General features: G+C 46.8%; 2 protein-coding genes across 3 annotated transcripts; both read left to right on the top strand.

Annotated features, from left to right (window-relative positions):
- Positions 1–870: 870 nt before the first annotated feature.
- On the top strand, positions 871–19127 carry LOC133901364 (aminopeptidase M1-C-like). Its single transcript, XM_062342720.1, has 20 exons — positions 871–1170; positions 9411–9692; positions 9806–9951; positions 10376–10478; positions 10720–10906; positions 11015–11108; positions 11241–11394; positions 11648–11752; positions 11837–11953; positions 12768–12881; positions 16069–16251; positions 16439–16730; positions 16806–16927; positions 17017–17114; positions 17346–17523; positions 17603–17717; positions 17801–17868; positions 17990–18067; positions 18522–18596; positions 18685–19127. Exons 1-20 carry the CDS (start codon positions 1021–1023, stop codon positions 18865–18867), a joined length of 2844 nt encoding a protein of 947 aa, XP_062198704.1. The 5' UTR covers positions 871–1020; the 3' UTR covers positions 18868–19127.
- Positions 19128–20490: 1363 nt separating this feature from the next.
- On the top strand, positions 20491–25510 carry LOC133901313 (uncharacterized). Of its 2 annotated transcripts, XM_062342625.1 has the most exons (3): positions 20491–20723; positions 20911–24308; positions 24687–25510. In XM_062342625.1, exons 2-3 carry the CDS (start codon positions 20929–20931, stop codon positions 25249–25251), a joined length of 3945 nt encoding a protein of 1314 aa, XP_062198609.1. In that variant the 5' UTR covers positions 20491–20723; positions 20911–20928; the 3' UTR covers positions 25252–25510. The 2 variants fall into 2 exon arrangements, with proteins under 2 accessions (XP_062198609.1, XP_062198608.1); XM_062342624.1 differs by having other exon boundaries at positions 20491–24308.
- Positions 25511–26505: the final 995 nt, after the last annotated feature.

Below are 26505 nucleotides of genomic sequence, written 5' to 3'. Positions count from 1 at the left end.
ATATGGTTGTATGTTGCCACCACTTCTACATACGTACTTTTTTTTAAGAATATTCCAAAACTCCTAAATATGTTTTTTGGGGATTTTTCACGATTCCGTAGTTTCCACAATTTTTTTAGCTAAAGCACCTATTGCACGGTGCACATAAAACTCAATGGACAAAACAAATGGTGTCCAGTAGGCAGTAGATGCTTATATGTAGTCTTGTGTGCTGGTATTAAAATAGTTGAGACCCAGTAGATGATTTTGTTTAGCCTTGTATACTTACTATCTCCGTTCTAAAATAGATATTATCTTAAATTACGTGTAATTAAATTTTAGACACTTTGACTACTAATATACATAAAATTATTAGGATTTGAAATATTAAAATGATAACAATGAATTTATCATGAAAAATATTTTAATATCATCTAATTTTTATCAACTTTAAAAAAAAATTATTAAAAATAATAATTAAACGTGCTTGTTAAAAATCGTATTGATATCTACACGATAAAGTAAAAAACGGAGACACTAGCATTAAAATAGTGAGACCGAGTAGATGCTTTTGTGTAGTCTCGTGCACAATTAGCACCGGTCATGCTCATTCACTGCTGGGCCGGCACTGACAGGAACGGCCTCATTCACTCTGTCATCACTACTGGCTGGCTGGCTGGCGGCTGGGCCCGTCTGCCCGTCCCGACAGGCTCCCGCTACGCGCCAGTGCGGCGGTTCGCACAGCCATCACTCCTCACCACACGCACGAGCCGGTGAGCCTGCCCGACGCGAATGCCGGCCTACCGTTTCCTTTCCTGCGGCCTCTTCTGCCTGACGCCTGGCCTGCTTCGTCCCGTTGCGTCTCCGGTCAACGTGGTGGGCGCCGGTCCGCGCGTTCGGTGGCGGGCGGGGCTACATATTTTAACGCCACAGGCTGCCCGCTCGCGCACGGCTCCGGCGGCAGTCGAGACCCGAGGCGAGACGAGGCGACACGAGCGAGCGAGGTGGCGCCGCCGGCTGCGCGGGTGCGTCCGCACGTCCATGGCTACAAGCGCGGCGGCGCGGGCCGTGCGGCTCCTGCTCCTTCTCGTCGTGGCTGTGGCGGCCACGGTGGCCGGCGATGATGGCAGCAGCGCTGAGGAGGAGCCACGGGGAGGCGCCGCCGCCGCCGTCGTCCGGTTCTCCTCGGAGGTAGGCTCTCAGTCTCTCACCCACTCGCCTCGCCTAGCATTTCCAGTGTCAGATGAGCCTGTTGCTCGCTGCACCAACCGAAGTTAAACCGGGCATGGCACTGCAAGCTTGTGTCGCGTGATAGAGGAATGTTTGCGTCATGTGCAGCAGTCGCACGGGGACGGTAGTTACACGCGATTGAGACTGATCGAAGTAGACTAGTGACACTGCCGGAGCTTTTTTCATGGGACCAGTGTCTCTGTGAGAAAAGTCTTCTTTCATCCAAACATCCTTATAAGATTCTAATTTATATTGTTATTTTCTAATTTAACAGTTGATACGTGTAATTAAAAGAAAGAGAGAGACACATGACATGCACAAGATAGAATCTTTCTATGAGATCAGATCTCGTAAAATTTCCTTCTGTGCCCTTGTCCCGTAAACTTTGCAGTTCTAAGAGAAATGAACTACTTTGTTGTCCGTCTTGTCTTTATGCCCTCTTGAAATTTCAGAGGATTTCTTAAGGATCTGTACCGATTCCTGTGAAATTTTTGCATTTTGAATATAGCCTTAATTGTTCCCGTGCTTCTCACCTCATTCGGTTGGGACGTAAGGATTATGTAGTAATTTCATTTCATAGATAAATAATGCAAATCATGCATGGCTCTTTTAGGAATCCTCGTTCCAAATAGGTGTTTACCGTCTCTAGCTCTGTTCATCGAGTTGTTATGATGTACATTAATCATTTCAGCATTAAACGTAACCTATTTGATTCAAAGATTGGATAAAGTTTATTCGCTAACACGCCATTACACTGCCTTTTTTTTTGGTAGACATGCCATTACACTACCATTATGAACAAAAAGACCATGGATGCCTAATAAAAATAAGAGACCCTCTGTTTGCCAAAAGATTGTGTGTGTTTTCGACGGACAATAGCCTTTGGATGCCCATCCAACCGTCCAGAGGCCAGAGCAAGCACACTATTGTTCATCTTTTTTCCTCCTCCCTCTCCAATAGAGACCGTGCTCCTTTCTCCTGGCCTTGTCAATGGCGCGCTTCTCTCCCCCCACCCCACCTGCCTCCTCAGTCCCTAGTAGCTCTCCCACCACCGCCTAGTAGCTCTCCCACCACCGCCTCGCCACGCTAACTCGATTTCATCAAGCGTTTCTTGTTAGCAATAAGTCTTGATTTGTATAGATTTTCAGCTAGCAAATTAGGGAGAATAATAGCTAATTAAAACAGTAATAACTGTAGCTATTAGCTGATTAATCTAGGGATTTTCAGCTAGTAGATTAGGGAGAATATTAGCCAATTAAAAGCAGTAATAGCTGTAGTTATTAGCTGATTGATCCAGGCTACATTGTAGTGGTCAGTAGTGTATAAATAGAGAAGAAAACAGAAAAGACAGCAAGCCATTGCAGCGCAAAAAATACAACTGCTAGTGTACGTGTGTCTTGGGTGAGTTCCTGAGCTACCTGTGAAGTTGTAGGCCTTTTAATTAGTATCAGTAGGGTGTCATGGCAGGTGAAGATGGCCCTTCTGCAGCTTCTACTCCTGTGGTACAGCGCGTGGTGAGAGATGTCGGAGGCGCGTACCCGCTGCTCACCAAGGACAACTATGACGAGTGGTCGGTGATAATGGAGGTGATGTTTGAAGCCTGCGGCCTCTGGTAGGCCGTGGACAAGGGCGGCGTGGACAGGGTCGACGACAGGTTGGCAATGAAGGCTATCTTTCGCGCAGTCCCATCGGAGATGGTCACCTCCCTAGCGAAGAAGACGGCAAAGGAGGCCTGGAACGCGATCAAGACGATGCACGTTGGCTCCGAGCGCACTCGCAAGGTGACTGCCCAGAAGGTGAGGAAGGACTACGAGGCGATCTCCTTCAGCGACGGCGAGTCAATCGACGACTTCGCCATGCGCCTCACTAGGATCGTCCACCAGCTGGAGGTACTCGGTGATCCGGTCGACGACACCAAGGTCGTGCCCAAGTACCTATAGGTTGTCCCGCTCAAGTTCGTGCAGATCACGCTCTCCATCGAGACGCTCCTCGACATCTCAACGCTGACGATCGAGAAGGTCACGGGACGGCTCAAGGCGACGGAGGACCACCTCGACCTGTACCAGGTGCTGCCATCGACATTTGATGGCAAGCTGCTGCTCACGGAGGAGCAGTGGCTTGCGTGCCAAAAGGAAAGGCGAGCTAGCGAGGGGGGTCGCGGTCTGCCAAAGGCAACGACAAGAATCGCCGCTCCCGTGGCTCGCGCAAGATTGCCGCCACCCCAAGTGAGGTCAGGCGTAGCTCATGCAGGAGGACGACTACGAGCCTGCGCTACTGATGGCGCAGGTCTACATGCTGAACGACGACACCGCGCCGGCGTCAACAACAATCCACCTCGATGAACTGCGAGTGCAGGCGTTCCTCGGCGAGGCGGACGTCGGTGAACTCCAGGAGGGCTAGTACCTCGACACCGGTGCCACTGGCCACATGACGGGCCGCAGCAACGTCTTCGCCAAACTTGATCACGCGGTATAGGGAACCGTACGGTTTGGCGACGGATTGCTCGTCGAGATCCACGGCTGCGGCACGGTGCTGTTCACCGAGAAGAATGGCGAGCACAAGGCGCTCTCCGACGTCTACTTCATCCCGCGCTTGAAGAACAACATCATCAGCGTCGGCCAACTCGATGAGTGTGGCTCGAAGGTGCTGATCGAGGATGGCGTGCTGCGCATCTAGGATCACCGGCGCCATCTCATCGCCAAGGTGAACCGCGGGCGGAACCAGATCTACATCCTATGCCTCAACGTCGCGCGCCCCATCTGTCTCGCGGTGCAGCACAACAACGACTCGTGGCGCTGGCACGCCCGCTACGGCCACATTAGCTTCGACGCACTGCACCAGCTTGGCCGCCAGGACATGGTGCGTGGTCTTCCGCGGCTAGAACACATGGATCAGCTCTGCGACACCTGCATCATGACGAAGCATCGTCGAGTCTTGTTCCCAGCCAAGGCGAAGTACCGCGCAGAGGGCATCCTAGACCTCGTCCACGACGACCTCTACTGAACCATCACGCCGGCGACGCCAGGCGGGCGCCGCTAGGGATGTCAACGGGGAAATTCCCCGCGGGGAATGGGTAACCATCCCCGCCCCGATTGGGGGAAATTTTCCCCGTCCCCGTCCCCGTCCCCGCTCGCGGGGGAGAAAATTCTCCCATCCCCGTCCCCGCGCGGGGAAATATACCCGACGGGGAACCCGTCCCCGCTACGTTAGCACGATAAAAGGCCTGTTGGCTGACGGGCTTTGGTGGATTGGGCTTTAATTGTGCCGTTTCTTGCATATATGGGCCATGGAGAGTTTAAATATTTCGGGGAATTATCCCCGCGGGGAAACGGGGACGGGGGACAGGGAACCGTCCCCGCCCCCGCCATACCCGACGGGGGAGAATTTTCCCCATTAAACCCCCCGCGGGGGAAAAATTGGCCCCATCCCCGTCCCCTAATAGGGGAATTCCCCGTCGGGGAACGGGGATCGGGGCCCCGTTGACATCCCTAGGCGACGCTATTTTTTGCTGTTGGTAGATGACGCCAGCTGCTACATGTGGTTGGCGCTTCTCACAGCAAAAAAGTGATGCTGCAGCGGCCATCGCTGTTGCGGAGGTGGAGAGTGGGCACAAGCTCCGCGTTCTATGCACGGACAATGGCGACGAGTTCACCTTCGTTGAATTCGCGCGCCACTGTGAGGACCATGGCGTGCAGCAGCTCTTCTCTGCGTCATACACACCGCAGCAAAACGGCGTGGTGGAGAGGAGGAACCAGACCATCTTCGTCACTACACGTGCCCTCCTGAAACAGCGGAAGATGCCCGCTAAATTTTAGAGGGAGGCTGTGACCACGGCTGTCTACCTCCTCAACCGGGCGCCGACGAAGAGTCTTGATGGCGAGACACCATTTGAGGCGTGGCACGGGCGCAAGCCGGCGGTAAGCTACTTGCGTACATTCGAGTGTCTTGGTTATGTAAAGGATACACGACCAGGCCTGCGGAAGCTCGACGACCGCAGCACCTCGATGGTCTTCATCGGCTATGAGGATGGCTCCAAGGTGTATTGCATGCTCGAGCCCCGGACCCGGCGCGTCCACATCTCCCGCGACGTCGTTTTTGACGAGGACGCTAGTTGGGACTGGGAGGCGATGCTGCAAGACGGTGGAATAACAACACCTGACTTCCATGTTGAGGCAGTGGTCAACTACATCCACCCAGGCGCGTTGGCTCCGTCCGCAGGCAACGCAGAAGGCGCTTATCCTGCTGCTCCAGCGCCAACAGGGGCGATCTCGTCGCCCACGCCTGTAGGGGCGTCCTCCGCGGTGGACCCACCCGCAGGTCCGCCCATGGGCTGCACGTCAACAACGCCCGCAGGGGCGTTGGGCCCCCTTGCAGGCGGCGCATCCGTGCCCTTCTCGTTCGCAGGGGCAGGGGCCACACCCACAGGGGCTTCTCCCGTGGCGGCCTCGCTCCTCCGCCAAACGACTCCACCAAGCTGGATGCGTACCACGACTCCTCCCCTCTTCGTTACCGTCGCATCGACGACGTGCTTGGAAGGGGAGAGGCAGCAGGCCTTGCCAATCACGTCGTTGATGGCGAGGGGCTACTGCTGGTCAGCGAGGAGGGAGAGCCACGCTCCTTCGCTAAAGCAGAGCACGATCCAGCATGACAGGCTGTCATGCGCGAGGAGATGGACTCCATCAAGCAGAACGGGACATGGTCGTTGGTGGAGCTTCCTCATGGGCATCGACCTATTGGGCTGAAGTGGGTCTTCAAGCTTAAGAAGAACGAGTCAGGAGCAGTGATCAAGCACAAGGCTCGCCTAGTCGCCAAGGGCTATGTGCAGCAACCGGGCATTGACTTCGATGAGGTATTCGCACCGGAGGCTGAGCCGTGACGGAGGTGGAAGTCACCCAGTACTAAAGGATCATTGGAAGCCTCCGTTGTCTTATCCACACGCGGTCGGACCTCGCTTTCAGCGTGGGGTACATGAGTCGCTTCATGGAGCGGCCTAGGGAGGAACACATGACGGCAGTGAAGAGGATCTTGCGCTATGCGACTGGGACGTTAAGTCTCGGTTGCCACTACGGGAGGATAGCGGAGGCACGGCTTGTCGGGTACACTAACAGTGACCTCGCCGGCGATGTTGACACAAGGAGGAGTACATCCAGCGGTTTGTTCTTCTACGGCAGCAGCTTGGTGAGTTGGCACGCTCTTAAGCAAAAGGTGGTGGCACTCTCGTCCTGTGAGGCGGAGTATGTTGCTGCCACTAACTTAGCCACACAGGCGGTGTGGTTGGCTTGGCTGCTCGGCGACTTCAAGGGGAGGGATGCCGACATCGTCGAGCTGAAGATTTATAACAAGTCAGCCTTAGCACTGATACAAAACCATGTCTTCCATAAACGTAGCAAACACATCGATGTGCGCTACCACTTCATCAGAGAGTGCCGGGAAGATGGGAGGATTAGTGCTGATTTCGTCGGCACTAAGGATCAGCTTGCTGATATTCAAACGAAGGCACTTGGGCGAGACAGATTCTATGAGCTTTATACTAGGATTGGAATGGTCAACATCAATTTCAAATCCACACACAAGGGTTAGGAGGAGATTGTTAGTAATAAACCTTGATGTGTACAAATTTTTAGCTGGTAGATTAGAGAGAATAATAGTCAATTAAAGCAGTAATAGCTGTAGTTATTAACTGATTGACCTAGGAATTTCTAGCTAGCAGATTAGGGAGAATAATAGCCAATTAAAACAGTGATAGCTGTAGTTATTAGCTGATTGACCTTGATCATATTATAGTGATCAGCAGTGTATAAATAAAAAAAATAGAAAAGATAGAACCATTACAGTAAAACAATATATTACTAATATACGTGTGTTTTAAGTGAATTTCTATACAAACTGTGAGGCTCTAGGCCTTTCATTTCTTTGCTTCCTCCGCCTATGTCACAACCCACCACCTATGTCCAGCGACACCCGCCTCGCATCGATGTCCCGTCCGCCACCTCACCATGCCGCATGCCTTGATATGGAATCAGGTGGCGACACAGAAGCCAGTGATCTAATAGTAGGTCAAGGAAAGACAAATAAGGTGAATGAACCTGCGTGTACGACAAGCGAGGACTCAATCCATCACGATCTCCTTATAAGACCGGCGTCGCCGCACTAGTAGTCTAGTATATTGTATTGTCCACCTTTCCATTACACAGAAGACTTCTAGACTTCAGCACGTACCTTGGTCCGTGTTGCACGGATCGATGATACCGACAAATGGAAACACCCAAATCTCGTCGCCGGCTGGCCGGCCGTCCGATCAGAAAAATACAACCAGTTGAGGCAGCACGTGAATGGACACGATCGATGGCCCTTGGTGCCCGTATCCTTCCCCAGGGCCGGCCCTGGAGGGGGGCGAGCGGGGTGGCTGTTCCGAACCCCAAGATCCAGGGGTTATATATATATTGTATATTTGTTCTGTTTTCTGTGCTGATTAGACTGTGCTACGTGCTAACGTCATAAGTTTACAACTCGTTGGGTCCAAAAGTAAACTGAAAAAATTAAGTCTGGGCGAGTGGACGTCTTGCGGCAGGCGGTGTTCAGACTCTGGAGTGTATTGAGGTATGCTATTTTTTTTCATATGATACATGCAATTACTATTTATTTAACATAAAAAAATATAATACTATTGCTTTGAGCCACTGTACTATATAAATATTTTAAAATTTATATTTAACAGAGATTCTATTTTTAATCTTATTTCAGACCACTAAAATATCAGTACCGACCTGTCCTTCCCCGTGCCCATCGATGGTTCTTGAACAAGATCTCGTGGTGCGTGGGATGACATGATCCCAACGAGTACGTGATTCGCGGGCTTTTTCTTTTTATACTCTTTCTCGAAGGTGACGTGCACTCGTTACCGCATGCTTCGTTCCTCAGTCAACGCAGTGGCGCTGGTCCGCAGCCGCGTATATATGCGCCAGTATAGTAGTGGCGTCGCGTGCATCGACCACTGACTCGCAAGGTCAAGGCAGCCGAGTTCCAGGCTCCGATCGAGCCGATCCACCAGCGGCGGGTCGGATCGAGCATGCGGCGGGTGTCCATGGCCCGAGCCGTCGGCGTCGTCGCGCTGCTGGCGGCGGCGGTGGCGCTCGCCTTCGTGTCCCCGGGCGCCGGCGGGGAGGCGAGAGGCGCCGCCGTCCGGCACGTCGTCGCGAAGGTATCCTACGTACTTACCTCCCGCCAGCCATGCGCGCGCGGCATGTTTAGGTGCTGAGCTGCCATGCCCATGCATGCACGTTTAGTTTGTGTCGGGTCGCGTATGGCCTCAAGCTCCGACGGGTCCGGGTTGATGACTATTGCGGCGGCGTTAGCGTATGGGGACACCCGAAGGTTAATTGTTTTGCCTGCAATTGGCTAAGCAATGCAAGGTTTATGCGCCTGTAAATTAGGAGTAATTAATAGCATGGGGTAAACTCGAAGGTTAATCCTTTGGGATGCCGTTAAGTAAGATGCGTGATGATACAGTACCAAGAAGGATGTAGATCTATTTCTATTATTATTTTTTCTTTTTTTCAACAGTAAAATCTATTTTCACGATCTTCTTTAGACGCAGGATCGAACGAGATTGCTTCGTACGTGTCCGCTCCGTGTATGTTTTTGCGAGCGTTTAGACTCAAACACAGGCTAACTCGATTGCTCGCATCGTCCTTGCTAACCGGGCTAGCCTCCGGATGCTATTCTCATCATTTTCGGAGCGAAACCAAATATATGTAGGAGTTTCAACAGATAACTCTAATTAATAAACAAGTCGAATGCATTAGCTATGTCCCATTTGGGAAACACGGCCATTGTGTTAGTCTTGTGAAGAGAAATGACATGGTTGTAACTTGTAAGCCGTGCTCGATCTGGAGGTTGCAACTCCATCTTTCTTTTCACTCTTTACTTTGTCTGACTGAGCTTCGACCATTACTTTGTAAGTAACACAAAAGCAAACAACTCTAAATGCAGGATGTTAGTAAGTTGAGTACTTAGTTACAAATAGATAAAAATACCACTTTAATGCTGCATAACTAGATATATTTGATTTTTTATATCGGTAGATATCTTACAACTTATTATAGGTCTAAACTTGATCAGTCGCCGTCAAAAATCATGTACAAACGGTAAACTCTGAACTATCTTCAGCCCCGCCGTCTGATCCTAATCACGCCACGCAGGGGGCGAATGTTAAAGCAGCAGCAGCAGCAGCAGCTCCTCCTCTCCGCGCGCCGGCGGCGCCGGCGGCGGCTGTGGCGGGATCGCCGGGCCAGTTCCGTGGGCAGGCGCGGCTCCCGCGCTTTGCCTCGCCGCGCCGCTACGACCTCCGCCTCCGGCCCGACCTCGTCGCCCTCACCTTCACGGGCACCGCCGCCGTCGCCGTCGCCGTCTCCGCGCCCACCCGCTTCCTCGTCCTCAACGCCGCCTACCTCTCCGTCGACCGCGTCTCCATCCGCTTCCGGGTATGCAAGCGCCAACCGAAACTGTACTGGGAAAAAGCTAAAAGAAGTTCGCCTTTGCGGCTATTCCTGGCGCTAAAATCTCACCTTGGTTGCTGCACCGCCCGTTCTTGCAGGATTTGGCCCCCAATGAGGTGGCTTTTTTCGAGGACGACGAGATCCTGGTGCTCGGGTTCGCGAAGGTGCTGCCGCTTGGCGAGGGCGTGCTCAGTATGAAGTTCAACGGCACGCTCAACGACCAGATGAGGGGCTTCTACAGGAGGTATGGGTTTCCTATGATCCTGAAACTCATTTATTTCTGGCATTTCCACTGGCCGATGTTGAAATGGAGAAATGACAGAGTTCTGGCCTTTGTTCGATATTTGGCCTTTCCATGGTATGTTGTGATCCTTTGTATTTTGCAGCGTAAACTCCAAAAATCGTGACCATCTTTAGTAATCATGACATTGTGGGGGAGAAGTGAACAAAATTTGACCTGCTATTTTATCCCAGACTTCTACCAACATCCGTGGTCTCTGATCAGAGCCATTTATGCACTTGCTATGTTATTCCGAAAGAAAGCATGTAGCTGGGGAAGCTGTCCTGAAACTGAGTTATTAATTAGGAGTTATTTTGACAATTTGCGTGTTTGATTTGTATGGGTTTCATTCCTGGCATTTATTCTTTCTAATGCTATTTGATTGCAGTAAGTATCAGTACAAGGGGAAGATGAAGAACATGGCGGTGACACAGTTTGAGTCTGTGGATGCTCGGCGGTGCTTCCCATGCTGGGATGAGCCTGCATTCAAGGTGATTTATGATTACCGAATGAAATATTCAGCAATCAGGTTTTGCTCCTTCTGGCGTTTTATCTACTGCGGTTTTGTTCACTGAGCGATATTTTTAGCGCAGTCATAAGAGTACATATATAGGAGCAAATTCTACTTCTTCAAGCCATTGCTTTATGTTCCTCTTACGTACATGCACCTGAAATATCAAAGCGGTCAGATCTATTTTCTAAATTTCCTTTTTTGCTTTTCCTATTTATCAGGCTAAGTTCAAGCTAACGCTTGATGTACCATCCGAGCTGGTAGCACTGTCCAACATGCCAGTAGCTAACCAAACAGTTGCTGGTCCTATCAAGACTATCCGTTATGAGGAATCACCTCTTATGTCAACTTATTTAGTGGCGATAGTTGTTGGCTTGTTTGATTATATAGAGGGTGTAACATCAGAAGGTATCAACTCCATTTTTCTACCATTACTTCAACATCTTCCATTCAGAGTGTTGAAATCATTTTTCATTTTCTCTTTCCATTTTCTTAATCTTGTTTAACTGCATAAAGGCACCAAAGTTCGTGTGTACACTCAAGTTGGTAAGAGTAATCAAGGGAAGTTTGCACTAGATGTTGGAGTGAAGTCATTGCATCTCTATAAAGAGTAAGATCAACCTTACACTTGCTTGTAAACAAGGTTGTAGAGAACCATACTAAAAGTTTATGACTAGCCTGTCTACCCATGGTTGCTATAGGATCGAACCACTGACAGAATGTTCATTTTTCCACTTTTTAGTTACTTTGGCACTCCTTATCCACTCCCCAAGTTGGATATGGTTGCTATCCCTGATTTTGCTGCCGGAGCCATGGAGAACTATGGCCTTGTTACTTTCCGGGAAGTTGCTTTGCTTTTTGATGAGCAGTCTTCATCAGAATCCAGCAAACAGAATGTACCTTTCGTAACTTACTGAGTTGTTTGGTTGCATTATTTTCCACTATCTAGGTTTTGCTTGTTACATAATGATGAGTTACTGTCATACTCAATTGATTCTTTAAGAGAGTCTGATCGTATTTTGATGTCTATAATTAAATACAGTTTACTTGATGATGGATTAATTTCATAGTTAGATTTCTCAATTTTGTATGATAGTATACTGGCTGTGGAGTTGGCCTTTTAATGATCTCAACATTTATGTGTGTTAGATTGCAATTACTGTGGCACATGAACTGGCTCATCAGTGGTTTGGTAATCTTGTAACCATGGAATGGTGGACTCACTTGTGGCTGAACGAAGGCTTTGCTACATGGGTAATCAATTAATAATATAAAATTTCGAAAATTTCAGTTATCAGGTTACCATTATATGTTGAATGAATAGACTATTTTTAACAGATGAGTCATTTAGCCGTAGATTCTTTTTTTCCACAATGGAATATATGGGCACAGTTCCTTGATGACACAACTGCTGGTCTCAATTTGGATTCACTTGCGGAGTCTCATCCTATCGAGGTAACCTGCTTTGACTATTTACTATGAGCTATGGCCCTGGTCCAGTGATTGGAAAATTGTTTTACTCCATATGTTATACTTGTTCATTGCTTTGTATACAACTATAGACATCGTATGTTTTAAGTTTGACAACAGTCTTATGATATACGCTGTTCCCTAGATTGCAGTAGAGTATATGAATATATTGTGGAGTACAATTGTTGACAATGAAAATAACGATGATGCAAAATATGATAGACTCTCTGACATGTCTCCCGCTAAGCCAATTTGTCCGCCGAAGTACCACGCCTTTTTCCTTTCCCTTTTAGTTAGAATTTTGGGAACGGAGAACCGAGCAATAACTCAGTTGGTAGAGCCTCCAGTTGAGACTTGAGAGGCTGCCTACCCAGGCTCGAACCTAGGTGCTCGCAGGTCATGTGAGTACCTTCATAAAGGGTTTGGTACTCCCCTCTCTTAAGATAAAGCTAGGGGGACGTCTTCTCCCTGTGGTCGAGTTTTTTTTAGAATTTTGGGAACAAATCCCAGCCTTTATTTATTTATTTTTGGATCGGGAACAAATCACATTCCCTGGAATTGGAACTCAGGGATGAGGGGATCACAGACCTCTGCCAACCAATAATCGATCCCGGTCTCACTCTTGAGATGTCTATGGGGTAGAAATTGAAGCGTAAACTTTTCTGCAGATTCTTTTAGTTTAAAACTAAGGGATCAATTTCAGGAATCATCTCCACGACTTAACTGTTGGTGTTGACTTTTTCACTTGTCTAGATACTGACTTGTGATTCATTTTGCTTACTGTATATCTTTTCCTCAGGTTGAAATACATCGTGCCAGTGAAGTTGATGAAATTTTTGATGCCATAAGCTATGATAAGGGTGCTTCTATTATTCGCATGCTACAAAATTACCTTGGTGCAGAGCGTTTTCAGGTTTGGAATGGCTCTCATTGAAACTCTATCCGAGTCTTGTCATTCTTCAATGCCTTGAGTCGGCATCTTCTGCTTATTTTGCTCTTTAAAAGTGTATGAAATCACCCTGAACCCTTTACTTCTGTTCTGATATCAATCAGCAACAGTCTTATCTCATTTTTACCTCATCATTTAGTTGCCACACCGGACGAATCTGTGGTTAATCCAATACAGTGTGTGAATGATCTTGAACCGTATTAATTAATACTCTTGTTGTTTCAAAAAGTGATGTTTTATAGAGGGAATCTTTATCCTTTATAAGTTACCAGATATGCTAGTCAAAACTTAGGGTGTTATCATGCCCAAGTTTAATGCATAATCAGTTGTGCAGAACCAATCAATTGGTTTATTACCATGTTATTGAAGAACGGGTAACTGGGATAACTAGATCGCCCCGTCTTGCAGGTTGTGATCTTTACTTTGTTTATTTCTTTGCTTGCCGATTACACCATAAGGCTCTCTTTATATAGAGACCCAAATCTAAACCTATTCCGAATCCAACAACTCTAATCCTATTCTGAATCCAACTCTAATCCTATTCCGAAATATATTGGCTTACAAATAGAATAGGACTCTAACAGTTCTGAAATTAATTATTCCGAATCCTACAAGGAAACTAATTATGCCGAAACCTAATAGGAAACTAATTCTTTTCTTCCCTAATTACTTTTCTACGCCCATATCATTTCCCTCCTTGTCATGAAATAGTTCGTCCTCGAGCTGAAGTTCTTGTGCCTAAGAATCAACCATTATCATTGTATTCGTATGCAACCATATTCTCTTCTAATTCCAGAAAATAAACTCCCTTCATTGAACATTGACGTAGATGATCTTTAGAAAATGGCTCAGGACAATTGAAGCATAACCCCTTTGCGCGGCGATTAGCCATCTCATGTGTAGTTAGGCGGATGCGATGTCCAACAGCGGAGGTGGAAGAAGGAACTGTAGGAATTTGAGAGGATTGACGACCTTATTGCCTTTCATGATGGACTACTGGAGATATGTGCAGACTTGTTGCTGCTGCTGGGCAAGAACTGCCTTGAGAAGGGTTTTTAGACTCGTCGCAAATGTGTTGTTCACATGCACGTGCCAAACACATGGCTTCCTCAAGATCAGATGGATTCTGAAGCTCAACATCGGTGCTAAGAGGTTTTCAAGTCTCACGGTGAATAAGTTGACTTGTTGCTTGGGCACAAGGGATGGAGTAACTTGAGAAAGAAGGGCCAAAAACTTCTTCTGATATGCATGCACTGAATCCGTGTTCCTGAGGGTAGCCAACTCACCCAAAGGATTGCTGCGAATTGGAGGACCGAAGCGCATGTTGACGTAATGCTAAAAAAACGGACCACTTAACTGTGCCATGATCACGTTCAAACTGCATATACTCCCTCCGTTTCGCAATGTTTGTCCATGGCCTCGGGAGTATCTGTCTCAAATTGTTTGTCCATTGCGGTAACCAAGGATGCTTTATAGTTCATTTTATTGCTATACCCTTGAGTGCATGCATACATTCACTCCAACGCTAGTGAGTTACTTGCTTTCATCCTTGCATAGGAGTAGCATGGTCATCTCACTGCATTTTTTACTCGATTTCAGTAGTCCTTGGTTTGTACGCAATGGTGGGCATAGACAAACATTGCGAACGGAGGAAGTACCATTGTTGAGCATCGCCAGTCGTATGATAAGAAGCTAGCCATACCTTGTCATTCTCCGGTGTCCATTGCCCATGAAAGAATTACTCACAACGGTTCAACCAAGGCTTGATCTTCCTCTCCATTGAAATTGGGAAAATAAGCTTATGAAAGCAAGGAGCGCACCGATCATCATCTGAGCTTGCTGATTTGCCCTCGAAAGGACCCGAGATGGCTGAAGAAGTCAAACCTGAGGTGCTGAAATTCTTCTCCCATGCATCCTAACGACCCTCGATTGCTTCAACTTTCGTCAAAAGTTTCTCCATCATCGTGCCGAGAAGTTCTATGGTGTAGGTGTCGTCACCCATGATGAGGAGTGCAGGCCGGATGTGTGATCAACAATGGCGCAAAGCGGTGGTGGAGCGACGGCAGCAGATGGCGTGAGATAGAGTAGCGGCTACTGCATGGGAAAATAGAACGGTGACGGCGGCGGCAGTGGCGATGTGGGGAGTAGCGGCGATGGCGTGGTGCAGCAGTAGGGCGGCGGCGGCGTGGTGCAGCAGGAGGGCGGCGGCGGCGTGGTGCAGCAGGAGGGCAGCATGGGAGATAGCCGTAGGAACATGACTCGTGATACCAAATATTAAAGAACGGGTAACTGAGATAACTAGATCGCCTCGTCTTACGGGCTCCGATCTTTACTTTGTTTATTTCTTTTCTTGCCGATTACACCATAAGACTCTCTTTATATAGAGACCCAAACCTAAACCTATTCTGAATCCAACTCTAATCCTATTCCAAATCCAACTCTAAATCTATTCTGAATATATTGACTTACAGATAAAATAGGACTCAGTCCTGAAATTAATTATTCCGAATCCTACAAGGAAACTAATTATGCCAAAACCTAATAGGAAACTAATTCTTTTCTTGCCTAATTACTTTTTTGCGCCTATATCACATGTAGACTTATTGGTCACATAGACTAAATGTGGATGATTGGTAGATGAAAAATATGTAATTGGGAAGTTGGCTCATCAATGCCAATAATCCATGGATTAGGAACTCACAGAAAGGAGTCTTCATGTCCCATTATCAAGGATCTCATTAAAAGAAAAAACACCGTCTGGGAGCTTTACCAGGACTCACATGAAAAAAGGACATGTTTACTAGGCCATTGTATTCTTGTTGTGTTATTGTAGTGTGCATAAGGCTAAAAGCCTAAACTGTCACTTACAGAAAGCAGTGCTGAGTAAACTATAGCTGTCTTTGGCTCCTCTTTTCTTTGCAAGGAGCTGTCTTTTACTTTTCTATAGGTCAGATTATGTATATCTCCGTTGTCTAAAAAAATATTTAATCTAACTTTTATTTTTAACTGATATTTACATCATGTAGCGAAGACTGATTTTTTCCTGCCTTTTGCTGTCTAATTTTCTTTGCTTTTACTCTCTGGTTCCTTGTATAGTTCTCCTAATGCATCCTCTTGTGCTAATTTGTGAAAAAAAATTCTACTCTTTCAGAAAGCGTTGGCTTCATATATAAGAAAGTATGCCTACTCAAATGCTAAAACTGAGGACCTGTGGGCTGTTCTTGAAGAGAAAACTGGTGAACCTGTCAAGAATTTGATGACTACATGGACAAAGCAACAAGGATATCCTGTTATTAATGCAAAGCTTAAAGGGAATTACCTGGAACTTGAACAGGTTTTTATAAAACACTGTCCTTATGTACTCTTTGCATTCATCTACATGTGAACTACTGAATTGAGTATGTAAAGACATGATGTCTTGTTTTAATCGGAAACTGTAACATCTAAGTTTGTTACATAGATCTGCATATTCCAGCTCTATGTTCTTTTTCGTTAAGAAGTTGCTATTTCTTTTATTGCAGACACAGTTTTTGTTAGATGGATCCTCTGGTCCTGGCATGTGGATTGTCCCTATAACTTCAGTCTGCGGTTCATATGATATGCAGAAAAAAATTCTACTGAAAGGCAAAAGTGATAAGCTGTATATAAGAGACATTGCTTCACAGTGTGGTAACCGAGAGAAGGGTGGAAACTTTTGGATTAAGTTCAATATTAATCAAACAGGATTTTATAGAGTTCAATACGATGATAAACTTGCGGCTGCACTTCAAAATGCATTGCAGACCAAGAAGCTCTCTTTAATGGATAAAATTGGTAAGCACAACATGTTATACTGTTAAACTTTCTTATCGCTTATTTGTGATAAGTATCATAACATTAGCATTGCAGGCATTGTGGAAGACTCGCATGCCTTATGTATGGCCTCCAAGCAAACATTGACATCGTTGCTACGTTTACTGTATGCTTATCGTGGGGAGGCTGATTATGGTGTTCTTTCACACATAAATACTGTATGTAACTCTTGTATGTCCAATTTTTCCATGATATTAAATTTTTTATTTGAAGTTGATTGTCTATGCCATTTCCTTTTGCATGACAGGTAAGTTTAAGTGTTGCAAAAATATCGGTTGATGCATCTCCTGGCTTGACTGGTGACATCAAACAACTTTTGATCAAGCTTCTTCTGCCACCTGCTGTGTATGCCAAACATTGTCTTACATTGCCTTTTTCTGAGTCACTTAAATTGTCATTGTCCTGAGAGTCATCTTGTTTCTGTTTGTGCATGTTTGCTTAAACATGCCTTGTTATGCAGCCATGCATGCGCAGTTACATGCAGTCTTTCAGTACTACAGTTTGTTTGCTATGACCGTTCCTCTGTTTCCCCCGCTTTGACCGCATGACAAGTGTCCTTGTTCACTATTTTTTCAGAAAATTAGGCTGGGACCCCAAGGATAGTGAGAGCCACCTGGATGCGTTGCTTAGACCAGTGCTCTTGGTTGCTCTTGTCAAACTTGGGCATGACAAGACTATAAATGAGGGAGTAAGGCGTTTCCGTATCTTCGTACATGATCGCAAGACTTCCCTTCTTCCTCCAGATACCAGAAAGGTCCTACGTTTTTTCCTTACTTTACATGATGCTCATGCGTTTTATTTACCTCATCTGTATGTCTTGCATTGTTGTACAGGCCGCATACCTCGCTGTGATGCAGAATGTTACTAATTCAAACAGATCTGCTTATAATGATCTTCTGAAAGTCTACAGAGAATCAGATGAAGCAGAGGAAAAGGGACGTGTCTTAGGTATGTGGCTTTTCAGCCATCTTAAATTAACAAACCTTGCTGACGAGTTTGGTTGCTCTGAATACTTTGTCTCCTTGTTCTAGGTGCATTGTGTTCTTGCAAGGATAAGAATATTGTTCTTGAGTCACTGAATTTCCTTTTTACCAATGAGGTAGACCTTTTCTTTTTGGTTTCTCCACGATTCCAGTAGAAGCTCAATCGAATGAGCTTGTACTCCTATGCTGACTAATGTAAGTTGCAATCAGGTCTCATTCGTCTCTATTGCTTGTCAGGTTCGCAATCAAGATGCATATTATGTGCTTCAAGGTATTGGCGTTGAGACACGTGAAACCGCTTGGGTGTGGCTGAAGGTAAAACCACTTGGATAGATACTGAAAGGCAGAAGCTCTCTAGTTTGTATCAGTTCCAACTGTAAGTTGAGACTTTAGGAGCTGTTCCAAATATGGGATTCCCGTTGGAACTTTGGACGAAAAGAAATATCTGCCCTTTGACGTCTCTTTTTGTACCATAATTTTTGAACTTCTTGCTCTCCAAACAGGCCCTAGGATGTTGTGGTCAATGGATGCATCACAGTGGAATATTTGCAAAGGAACTTGTTTGCTGCTCCATCTTTAGGCAGTTCTGCTGTAGCTCATTTTATGAATTACACCAACTTTCCTTCACCAACACCTTTAAAATTTCCTCAAATAAAAAGGGAAAAAATGTCACCTTGGAGAATGACTAATTTTTTCATGTAAGTACGAGTAGACCATGAGATATTTGAAAGCATGCTGCTTACACGACCCTCATTCTATGTGGATGCAGGGCAACTGGGATCCTATCTCAAAGAAATTCGGGGACGCACAAGTAGGAGGTTTTATCAGATATGTCGTCACATTGGTAAGTTTAGCGCCACCCTCCATTTTTGAAATTCTGTGTGCTTGTTATTCTCATCAATGAATCAAGCTCCATTGTTTCTGTTCATCAGTTCACTTCCAACGAGAAGGCAACAGAGTTCTCCCGCTTCTTCGCCACCCGCAAGAAGCCCGAATTCGAGAGGACGCTGAAGCAGAGCCTTGAGAACGTCCGGATCAGGGCGAGGTGGATCCAGGGCATCAGGAGTGAGCCCAGGCTCGCTCAAACGGTGCAAGAGCTGCTGCACAGCCCCTGATCTGCCCCCCTTTGCGTTGCAGTTTTGGCTGGTAATAAGATGCCGGCAGATGGCATGTATTTGCACTTTCTCATTTGTAAAAGTTGTCTCTTGTAGCGTTCCCTGTGTCATGCAATTGTAATCTATTTGGTTCCATTTTTTAGCCCAAGCATGTAGCGGAGATCGAGTGTCTATCTTGAAAAGCATAGAGATTCTAAAAGAAAAAAAAAGTAAAGAATAGTTTGTATTTACCCCCCAGAAGAGGGTTTTTCATCGCTCCAGTTGAAAGTTTGTTTGGATAGATGGAATTTGGATCAAAGTGCTTAGGATTTTGTAAAAGTTTACTGATGCAATCCCGTTGAGTCTGCTCCGCAAACATTTGCAGATTTAGATGCTAACACTATGGCTGGTCTTTAAGATATAATTTTTATGACAAATCTGTTGATGCTTTTTTGTTTGGTAAATGTTGATTGGTTAACTACTAGTAGTAGTCAACTTCAGAAAACTCGAGACACGTCCTCTGAGAAGAACAGCTTCCACCAAAGTTTTCTGCATCAATACTTTGCATCTTTTCCAGGTAGTTTTCATCATATTAAATATAAATTCACATAAATATAAATATTTATTCATCTCAATGCCATGTTATGGTAATCTTGCTATCATCATTTTAAGTCACAGACAAAAACATAAAAAAATCTGAAAGTCCTAGGCGAAAAAAGAAGAAGATATGACCCAGTATATATCTCTTCACGATAGTCGTACCCTCAATACTACTGCTTCCACAGAGTGTGCAGCTTCTAGTATCTGCGACCTAAGATATGATTTATGATAACAATACCGATGATATCTCTATTTGGCCTACATTATTTGTTCTGCCAATGTTAGTAGCCAACGCGTGAAAATTTTCTTCGGTGCATCTTCGGGGAAAAATGGTTTTTAACCAAGATATTTTGTAGCAGCATTTGACACCTCTTCCATTTGGTTTCCAGTTTATTGACAACTTTTCCAATCATTCATATCTTACCAAAACAAATTCATAAAACTCTCCCGACAAGGAGAAGGACAACAAATTTTGTAAAAAAAAAAATCCAATCCTATTAAGGAAATTCTTAAAAATCCAAAAGAGAAGGAATTTCTTCCCAAAAGTCCTCAACAGATAAGTGCGTCTCCAATAATACATACCAGCTAGATATAAGGAATGTCACGTTAGATTTTTGTCTACGTAGAGGAAATAATTAATCAAGAGAGAGAAAATGTAGCTACTAATTAGCAGACAACTTACTTTTGTAGACAATCTATTGAAGAAATTGATTATTTTAATATCTACTAGTGACATATATAACTCTTATAGACATCAGCTATGTGTATTGTTAGTTAGAGATGTTGTAACGTACTTGGTAAAATTCTGAACAAATAAAGAAGCCGATATCACCCTTCCAATTCCATTCCAATGGAGGATTCAATTCCAATTCAATTCAAAGTAAATTCTTACCATCTTTCAAATGGAGGATCCAATTCCAATTCCAATTCCAATAGGCAGCCCAAGTTAATAAAGTAAATTCTTACCACCTTTCAAATGGAGGATCCAATTCCAATTCCAATTCCAATAGGCAGCCCAAGTTAATAAAGTAAATTCTTACCACCTTTCAAATGGAGGATCCAATTCCAATTCCAATTCCAATAGGCAGGGAGGATTGACGAGTACTTAGCTCGCGAATTGGCTTGTACGGCACCCCAAACCGAAGCGTCCGAGGCGCGTCGGGTCTCTCTCGCCCCCCCCCCCTTCCCCTCCCCGCTCTGCACTCCACCGCCCTCCCTCTCCGGCATCCGCTCCCCGCGTCCTCCAACCTCGCCGCCGCCCGTCTCTCTTGGCTAAGGCGAGTTCTCGTCATTTCCCCTCCTACTGGCGCGGTGGGTTGCATTGTCCCGTCGGACCGCGCCGCCGCGTTTGTTTGCTGGCGCGCCAGATTCGGAGTTGGGGTTCTAGGGTCTCGTTGCGGCTATTTGGGGAGTTTTGTGTCGATTCGGTTGACATTTGGCCCTGTTTCGATCTGGATTTTGTAGGGTTTGGACCCCGACACGATGGTGGGGGTCGGGCTGGAGACGCCGGCGCCTACCGCGGCGGCGGCTGGGCTCGCAGCGCGCGGGGTGAGGCCGAGGAGGGTCTCCGCCAAGCGGTCGTGGCCGCCGGGATGCGGCCGCTTCCCACCGCCCGCGCCGGTCCCCGCGATCGCGGCAGGCGATGGAGAGAAGGGCGCCGATGGCTGCGGCGTCTTCGGCGGAGGCCTCGATGGCAGAGCGGATGAGGCGGTCGCCCCTGTCACCCCCGCCGCCGTTTCACATGTGGCGCAGAACGGCGCCCTGCCTCAGCAGGTGCCGGATAAGGTGGAGCAGGCGGTCGACTCCGCGGTCGTTTTACCTGCAGCACAGAACGGCGCCCTGCCTCAGCAGGGGCCGGATAAGGTGGAGCAGGCGGTCGCCCCCGCCACCGTTTTACCTGCAGCACAGAACGGCGCCCTGCCTCGGCAGGGGCCAGATAAGGTGGAGCAGGCGGTCGCCCCCGCTGCTGTTTTACCTGCAGCACAGAACAGCGCCCTGCCTCCGCAGGGGCCGGATAAGGTGGAGGAGACAGTTGCCCCCGCCACCGTTTTACCTGCAGCGCAGATCGGCGCCCTACCTCAGCAGGGGCCGGATAAGGTGGAGGAAGCGGTCGCCCCCGCCGCCGTTTTACCTGCAGCGCAGAACTGTGCCCCTCCTCAGCAGGGGCAAAATAAGGTGGAGGAGACTGTTGCTCCTGCCGCTGTTTCGCCTGTGCCATGCAACGGCACCCTCCCGCATGCCCTGCTTCAGCTGCGGCCGGAGAGGGTTGGGGAGGAGGGAGGCAGATGGGAGAATGATGAGGCACGATTGCTGGGTTACGTGGGTGTACCATCGTTGGATGGTCAGGAGGAGAACAGGGTGATGGAAGTGGTGGCGCCAACGGTTGCAGTACCGGAGAGTTGCGGCGTTGTTCGTGCTGGTAATTCTGTGCAGAACGGTGGTGAGGGAGCTGGTTTGTTGGTGGGGGAGGAGGAGGGAGGTGGCTGCAGCGGTGATGTGGTGAGGGACGAGGTTGCTGGTGATGCGGGTGGCAGGGAGATGGGAAACTGGGCAGGTGATGGTGAGTTAGAGAGGAAGGAGGATGGCATAGAAGGAAGTAGAACTAAGAGATGGTTGATGTCCGCGTTGAATCCACCGCCCAAGAGGAGGGCGGTCTCAGCTGTACGCAAATTTCCACCTGGCTGTGGGAGGGCTGCTGTTACCACCAAAGGCAGTGGAGTTTTGGAGGTCTCACCCATACGCACATTTCCTTCTGGCTTTGGGAGGGCTGCTGTTACCACCAAAAGCAATGGAGTTTTAGAGGTCTCACCCATACGTACATTTCCTCCTGGCGGTGGGAGGTCTGCTGTTACTACAGCAGGCAGTGGAGATGAGGAGGGGTTGCTGTTAGAAACCACACCTGTCACCAATGGTGATGCCTTGGCCTCCATTCCAGCTTCAGGAGGGTCTGCTTCTCCGGTGTTAGCACTAGGGACTTCTAATGTGAAAGTGGAAGGCAAGACAATGGTGGATGAAGGATCTAGCAAGGCACACAAAAGGGTCCAAGAATCTCAAGTCACTAGTGATGTTGTTTCAGCTGATTTTGTCGGAACCAAACAAGACAGCGACCAGCCACAAAATGTTGCTACAAAAGCAATACCTAGGAATGGTTTTGATGAGAAGATGAAGGGGAAACTCTCACCATGTGAAGGGAAGCAAGTAGCAGGAGTACTGGTGGATGATAAGATGAAAAACAAACTTGAAGGAAGCTTGCAGAAGGGTACTCTTAGGACACCTTTGAGTGATCCCATTGATGCAAGGACAAAGGGCAAGAGATTGGAGAGTGACAAGATGAATGTGGCATTACTAGATAATGCAGGGGCCTCTGTAGAGGGAAAGATGCGAAGTAAAACTTTGAGCAATAAAAAAGAATTGGTGCGCTCAAATGTCAATACAAAGCAGGATATGTTTGCTCGTAAGCTGAAGGGTGATGGCATTTTGCATAGGTCTGCCGGGTTGTCTAAGTTTGGAAAACATGCTGCAACCAATCAGATTGAAGAAAATGATGATATGGACCTTGTCCCTGACCAACTAATTGTACAAGCATTGATGGCTCCTGACAAATGCCCTTGGACACAAGGAAGGAAGTCTTTTGTTAGTGTTTCTAAGTCTCTTCCTCCTAGGAACAAGTTGAAGGGAAAAAATGCTACTCCGAAAAAACAACTGCCAAAAAAAGTAGCCCCTTGTGAATTGATTAACGATGAGACAATAGAGGACAATGAAGATTCTTACATGGACAATGATGGCAACTCTAGGGCACTAGTTGTTTACGAAGAAAAGCAAGAGATATGTGTCACCGTCCCACCCTCTGTTCCGTCTGGGTCGCACCACAGGCAACCTGGGGACCATGATGTAGATGCTCGGAGCAAAGTTAGGAAGTTGCTCCAATTGTTCCAGGCGACATGTCGAAAGCTTATGCAAGTTGAGGAACAAGGTTTACGCAATGTCGGAAGGATTGACCTCGAAGCTGCTAATGCTCTAAAGAAAGATCCTATCTATACAAAGCTTGGGCCTATTGTGGGGAATATTCCCGGTGTTGAGATTGGCGATGAATTTCATTTTAGAGTTGAGTTGTCCATAATTGGTCTCCATCGCCCATATCAAGGAGGTATCGACACTTCTAAGGTGAATGGTGTTCCCATTGCAATAAGCATCGTTGCTTCTGGAGGCTATCCTGATGAACTTTCTAGCTCAGATGTACTGATATACACTGGCTCTGGAGGAAAGGCTGCCGGCAAAAAGGAAGCAGAAGATCAAAAGCTTGAGCGTGGTAATCTCGCCTTAAAGAATTGCATAGAAACCGTGACCCCGGTCCGAGTAATTCATGGGTTCAAAGGTCAAAGTAGAGGTGAAGTTAGTCATTCTAAAGGCAAGCAAACCTCAACATATACTTACGATGGGTTGTACATGGTCGTGGATTGTTGGCAGGAAGGCCCAAAAGGCTCAATGGTCTTCAAGTACAAGTTACAGAGGATCCCCGGACAACCAGAATTAGCCCTACATACAGTCAAGGCGACAAGGAAGTCCAAAGTCCGCGAAGGTCTTTGTTTGCCTGATATATCTCAAGGAAGCGAGAGTATACCCATATGTGTCATCAACACAATTGATGACATGAGGCCAGCACCATTTAAATACATCACCAAAGTCATATATCCACCTTGGTATGAAAAAGAACCGCCAACAGGTTGCGACTGCACAAACGGCTGCTCAGACTCTATCAAATGTGCTTGTGCAGTGAAGAATGGAGGAGAAATCCCATTCAATTTCAATGGTGCAATTGTTGAGGCCAAGCCTCTCATATATGAGTGTGGCCCATCATGCAGGTATGGCTCTGCAGACACTTAACTGATCCAAATAACTATCAACTTGACAAACTATTTATTTCTGCTATTTAGTTTTGTTAATTTTTTTAAGTTGCCATATTTAAATTTCGAATCAGGTTTTTTTTTATATTCTATTGAAGCTTCTGTGTGATGCCACATTAAGGCTGATGGTTGGTTTTAGATCAAGATGATAGTGAGACACCTTGTGAAACATTAGGAACAGCAGAAGAGTTTTGTGGCATATGAAAAATTGGCTTACAAAGTTAGTTGTTCTCCTGATGTTATTAGATTTTGACAGCAAACATATTGATGCAAATCAGACAATTAGCTTAAACTGAATCAATAATCCAGCTTTATAACCAAATGCTAACCTTACAGGTGCCCGCCAACATGCCACAATAGGGTGAGTCAGCATGGTGTCAAAATTCCACTAGAAATATTCAAGACGGGTAAGACAGGTTGGGGTGTAAGATCCCTCAGTTCTATCCCTTCAGGCAGTTTCATATGCGAGTACACTGGTGAGCTCTTGCAAGATAAAGAAGCTGAAAAGACACAGAATGATGAGTATCTATTTGATATTGGTAGTAACTACCATGATGAAAAGCTTTGGGAGGGGCTAAAATCAGTGACAGGTTTGCAATCTTCTACTCTGTCCTCCAAGACAATGGAAGGCTTCACAATAGATGCAGCTGAGTGCGGTAATGTGGGAAGATTCATCAACCACAGCTGTTCGCCAAACCTCTATGCGCAAAATGTTCTCTGGGACCATGATGACATGAGGATGCCACACGTTATGTTTTTCGCTGTTGAGAATATCCCACCACTACAGGAGCTGACCTACCATTATAATTATATGGTAGGCCAAGTCCTTGACAAGAACGGCGAGGAGAAGGTTAAACATTGCTACTGTGGTTCCTCTGAGTGCTGCGGCAGGCTCTACTAAGATATTGCATACTGCTGTTAGATTTTTACCTGGAGAACAGTTCTGCCATGCCATTACTCGTCATTTTATTATTCTGTTCTTGCAGTTGTCAACATTGTAATGTTTACTTGTTACATGTTAATGTCCCATAGATAAAAATGTGACCGAGTTTTGAAGAGATCGAGCTGCGTTTGCTCGGTTTCATCTTGTAGAAAGCATTCCGGCCCATTGTACTGGGTTTTATACTTTTAATGAAGTTTGCATGGAGCTGCTTTTGTGATGTTTTTTTTTTCATTTGGCAGAATGAAGCATTTCTGGTTCTACACACTTTGTCTGTTGGAATATTCAATAAGATGACTCTGGATGGTAGAAATGTACAATGATCGGTGGTATTAGCATGTTGTAGTCTTTTTCATAGAACTGATGGAATATGGCGACGAAAAATGGTGAATCGGCCTGGGAAATTACGAAAACGGTATTATTGGTGGCAGGGGCGGATGCAGGGGGAGCAACTCGAGGTCGCGCGTCCCTCTTCAAGTTAATCTCGTCCCCGTCGCACGTCCCTCCCTCAGCCCAGATGCTCGTAGCACCACGGGTCCGCCGCCCAGCCGCTCGCTGGCGTCGTCGGTGTGGGTCTCCGACGAGCTACACACCCTACAGACTGGAAGTTCCACACAAAGAAAGTTCCAAAAGAAGAAAATGTTCCATCAATGGAGTGAGAAAATTCATTTCCCAGAAAGGGAAGTTCCAGCACTTGATTGGAGAAGTTCCACTGGTAAATCGAAGAAGTTCCAAAGTTACAGCACTTGATTGGAGTGGCTCCACAAGCAAACGGAAAAAGCCATCTCGTTTTGAACATCCCAAGCACCTTGTTCCTCGCCGAATCTGGACGACTGTGGCACGAGGGAAAGAACAGAGCGGCTATGGTGGCCGAGGGAGCGCGCGGCAGAGCAGAGAGGGAGGACAGCGGGGGGTGCAAAGAAGGGAGAAGGCGGTGGCGGGCTGGCACGAGAAGCCGCATGGGGAGACATGTCACGGACTCTGGCTGCCATGTGGGCCCAGCCGTCATTCTCTCGCTGCTGGGTGGGCCAAGCCACCTGAGAGAGGTCACTACAAAAGAGGCAAAAGGCTTGGACCAAAGGCATTGAAGAACATGCAACAGACTTATCTTCCTCCTCTAGTCTCCATCTTCCTCCTCTGTCTAGTCCAATCCATTTCCAAATCTCTGTGCTCTCTCCCCATCTCTTGCTACATCTCCTGCTCTAGAATCCATTT

The sequence above is a fragment of the Phragmites australis genome, chromosome 20 (genome assembly GCF_958298935.1).
Source record: "Phragmites australis chromosome 20, lpPhrAust1.1, whole genome shotgun sequence".
Lineage (NCBI taxonomy): Eukaryota > Viridiplantae > Streptophyta > Magnoliopsida > Poales > Poaceae > Phragmites > Phragmites australis.
Note: the sequence above shows the minus strand (reverse complement) of the source record. Positions and strands in the feature narration are given on the sequence as shown.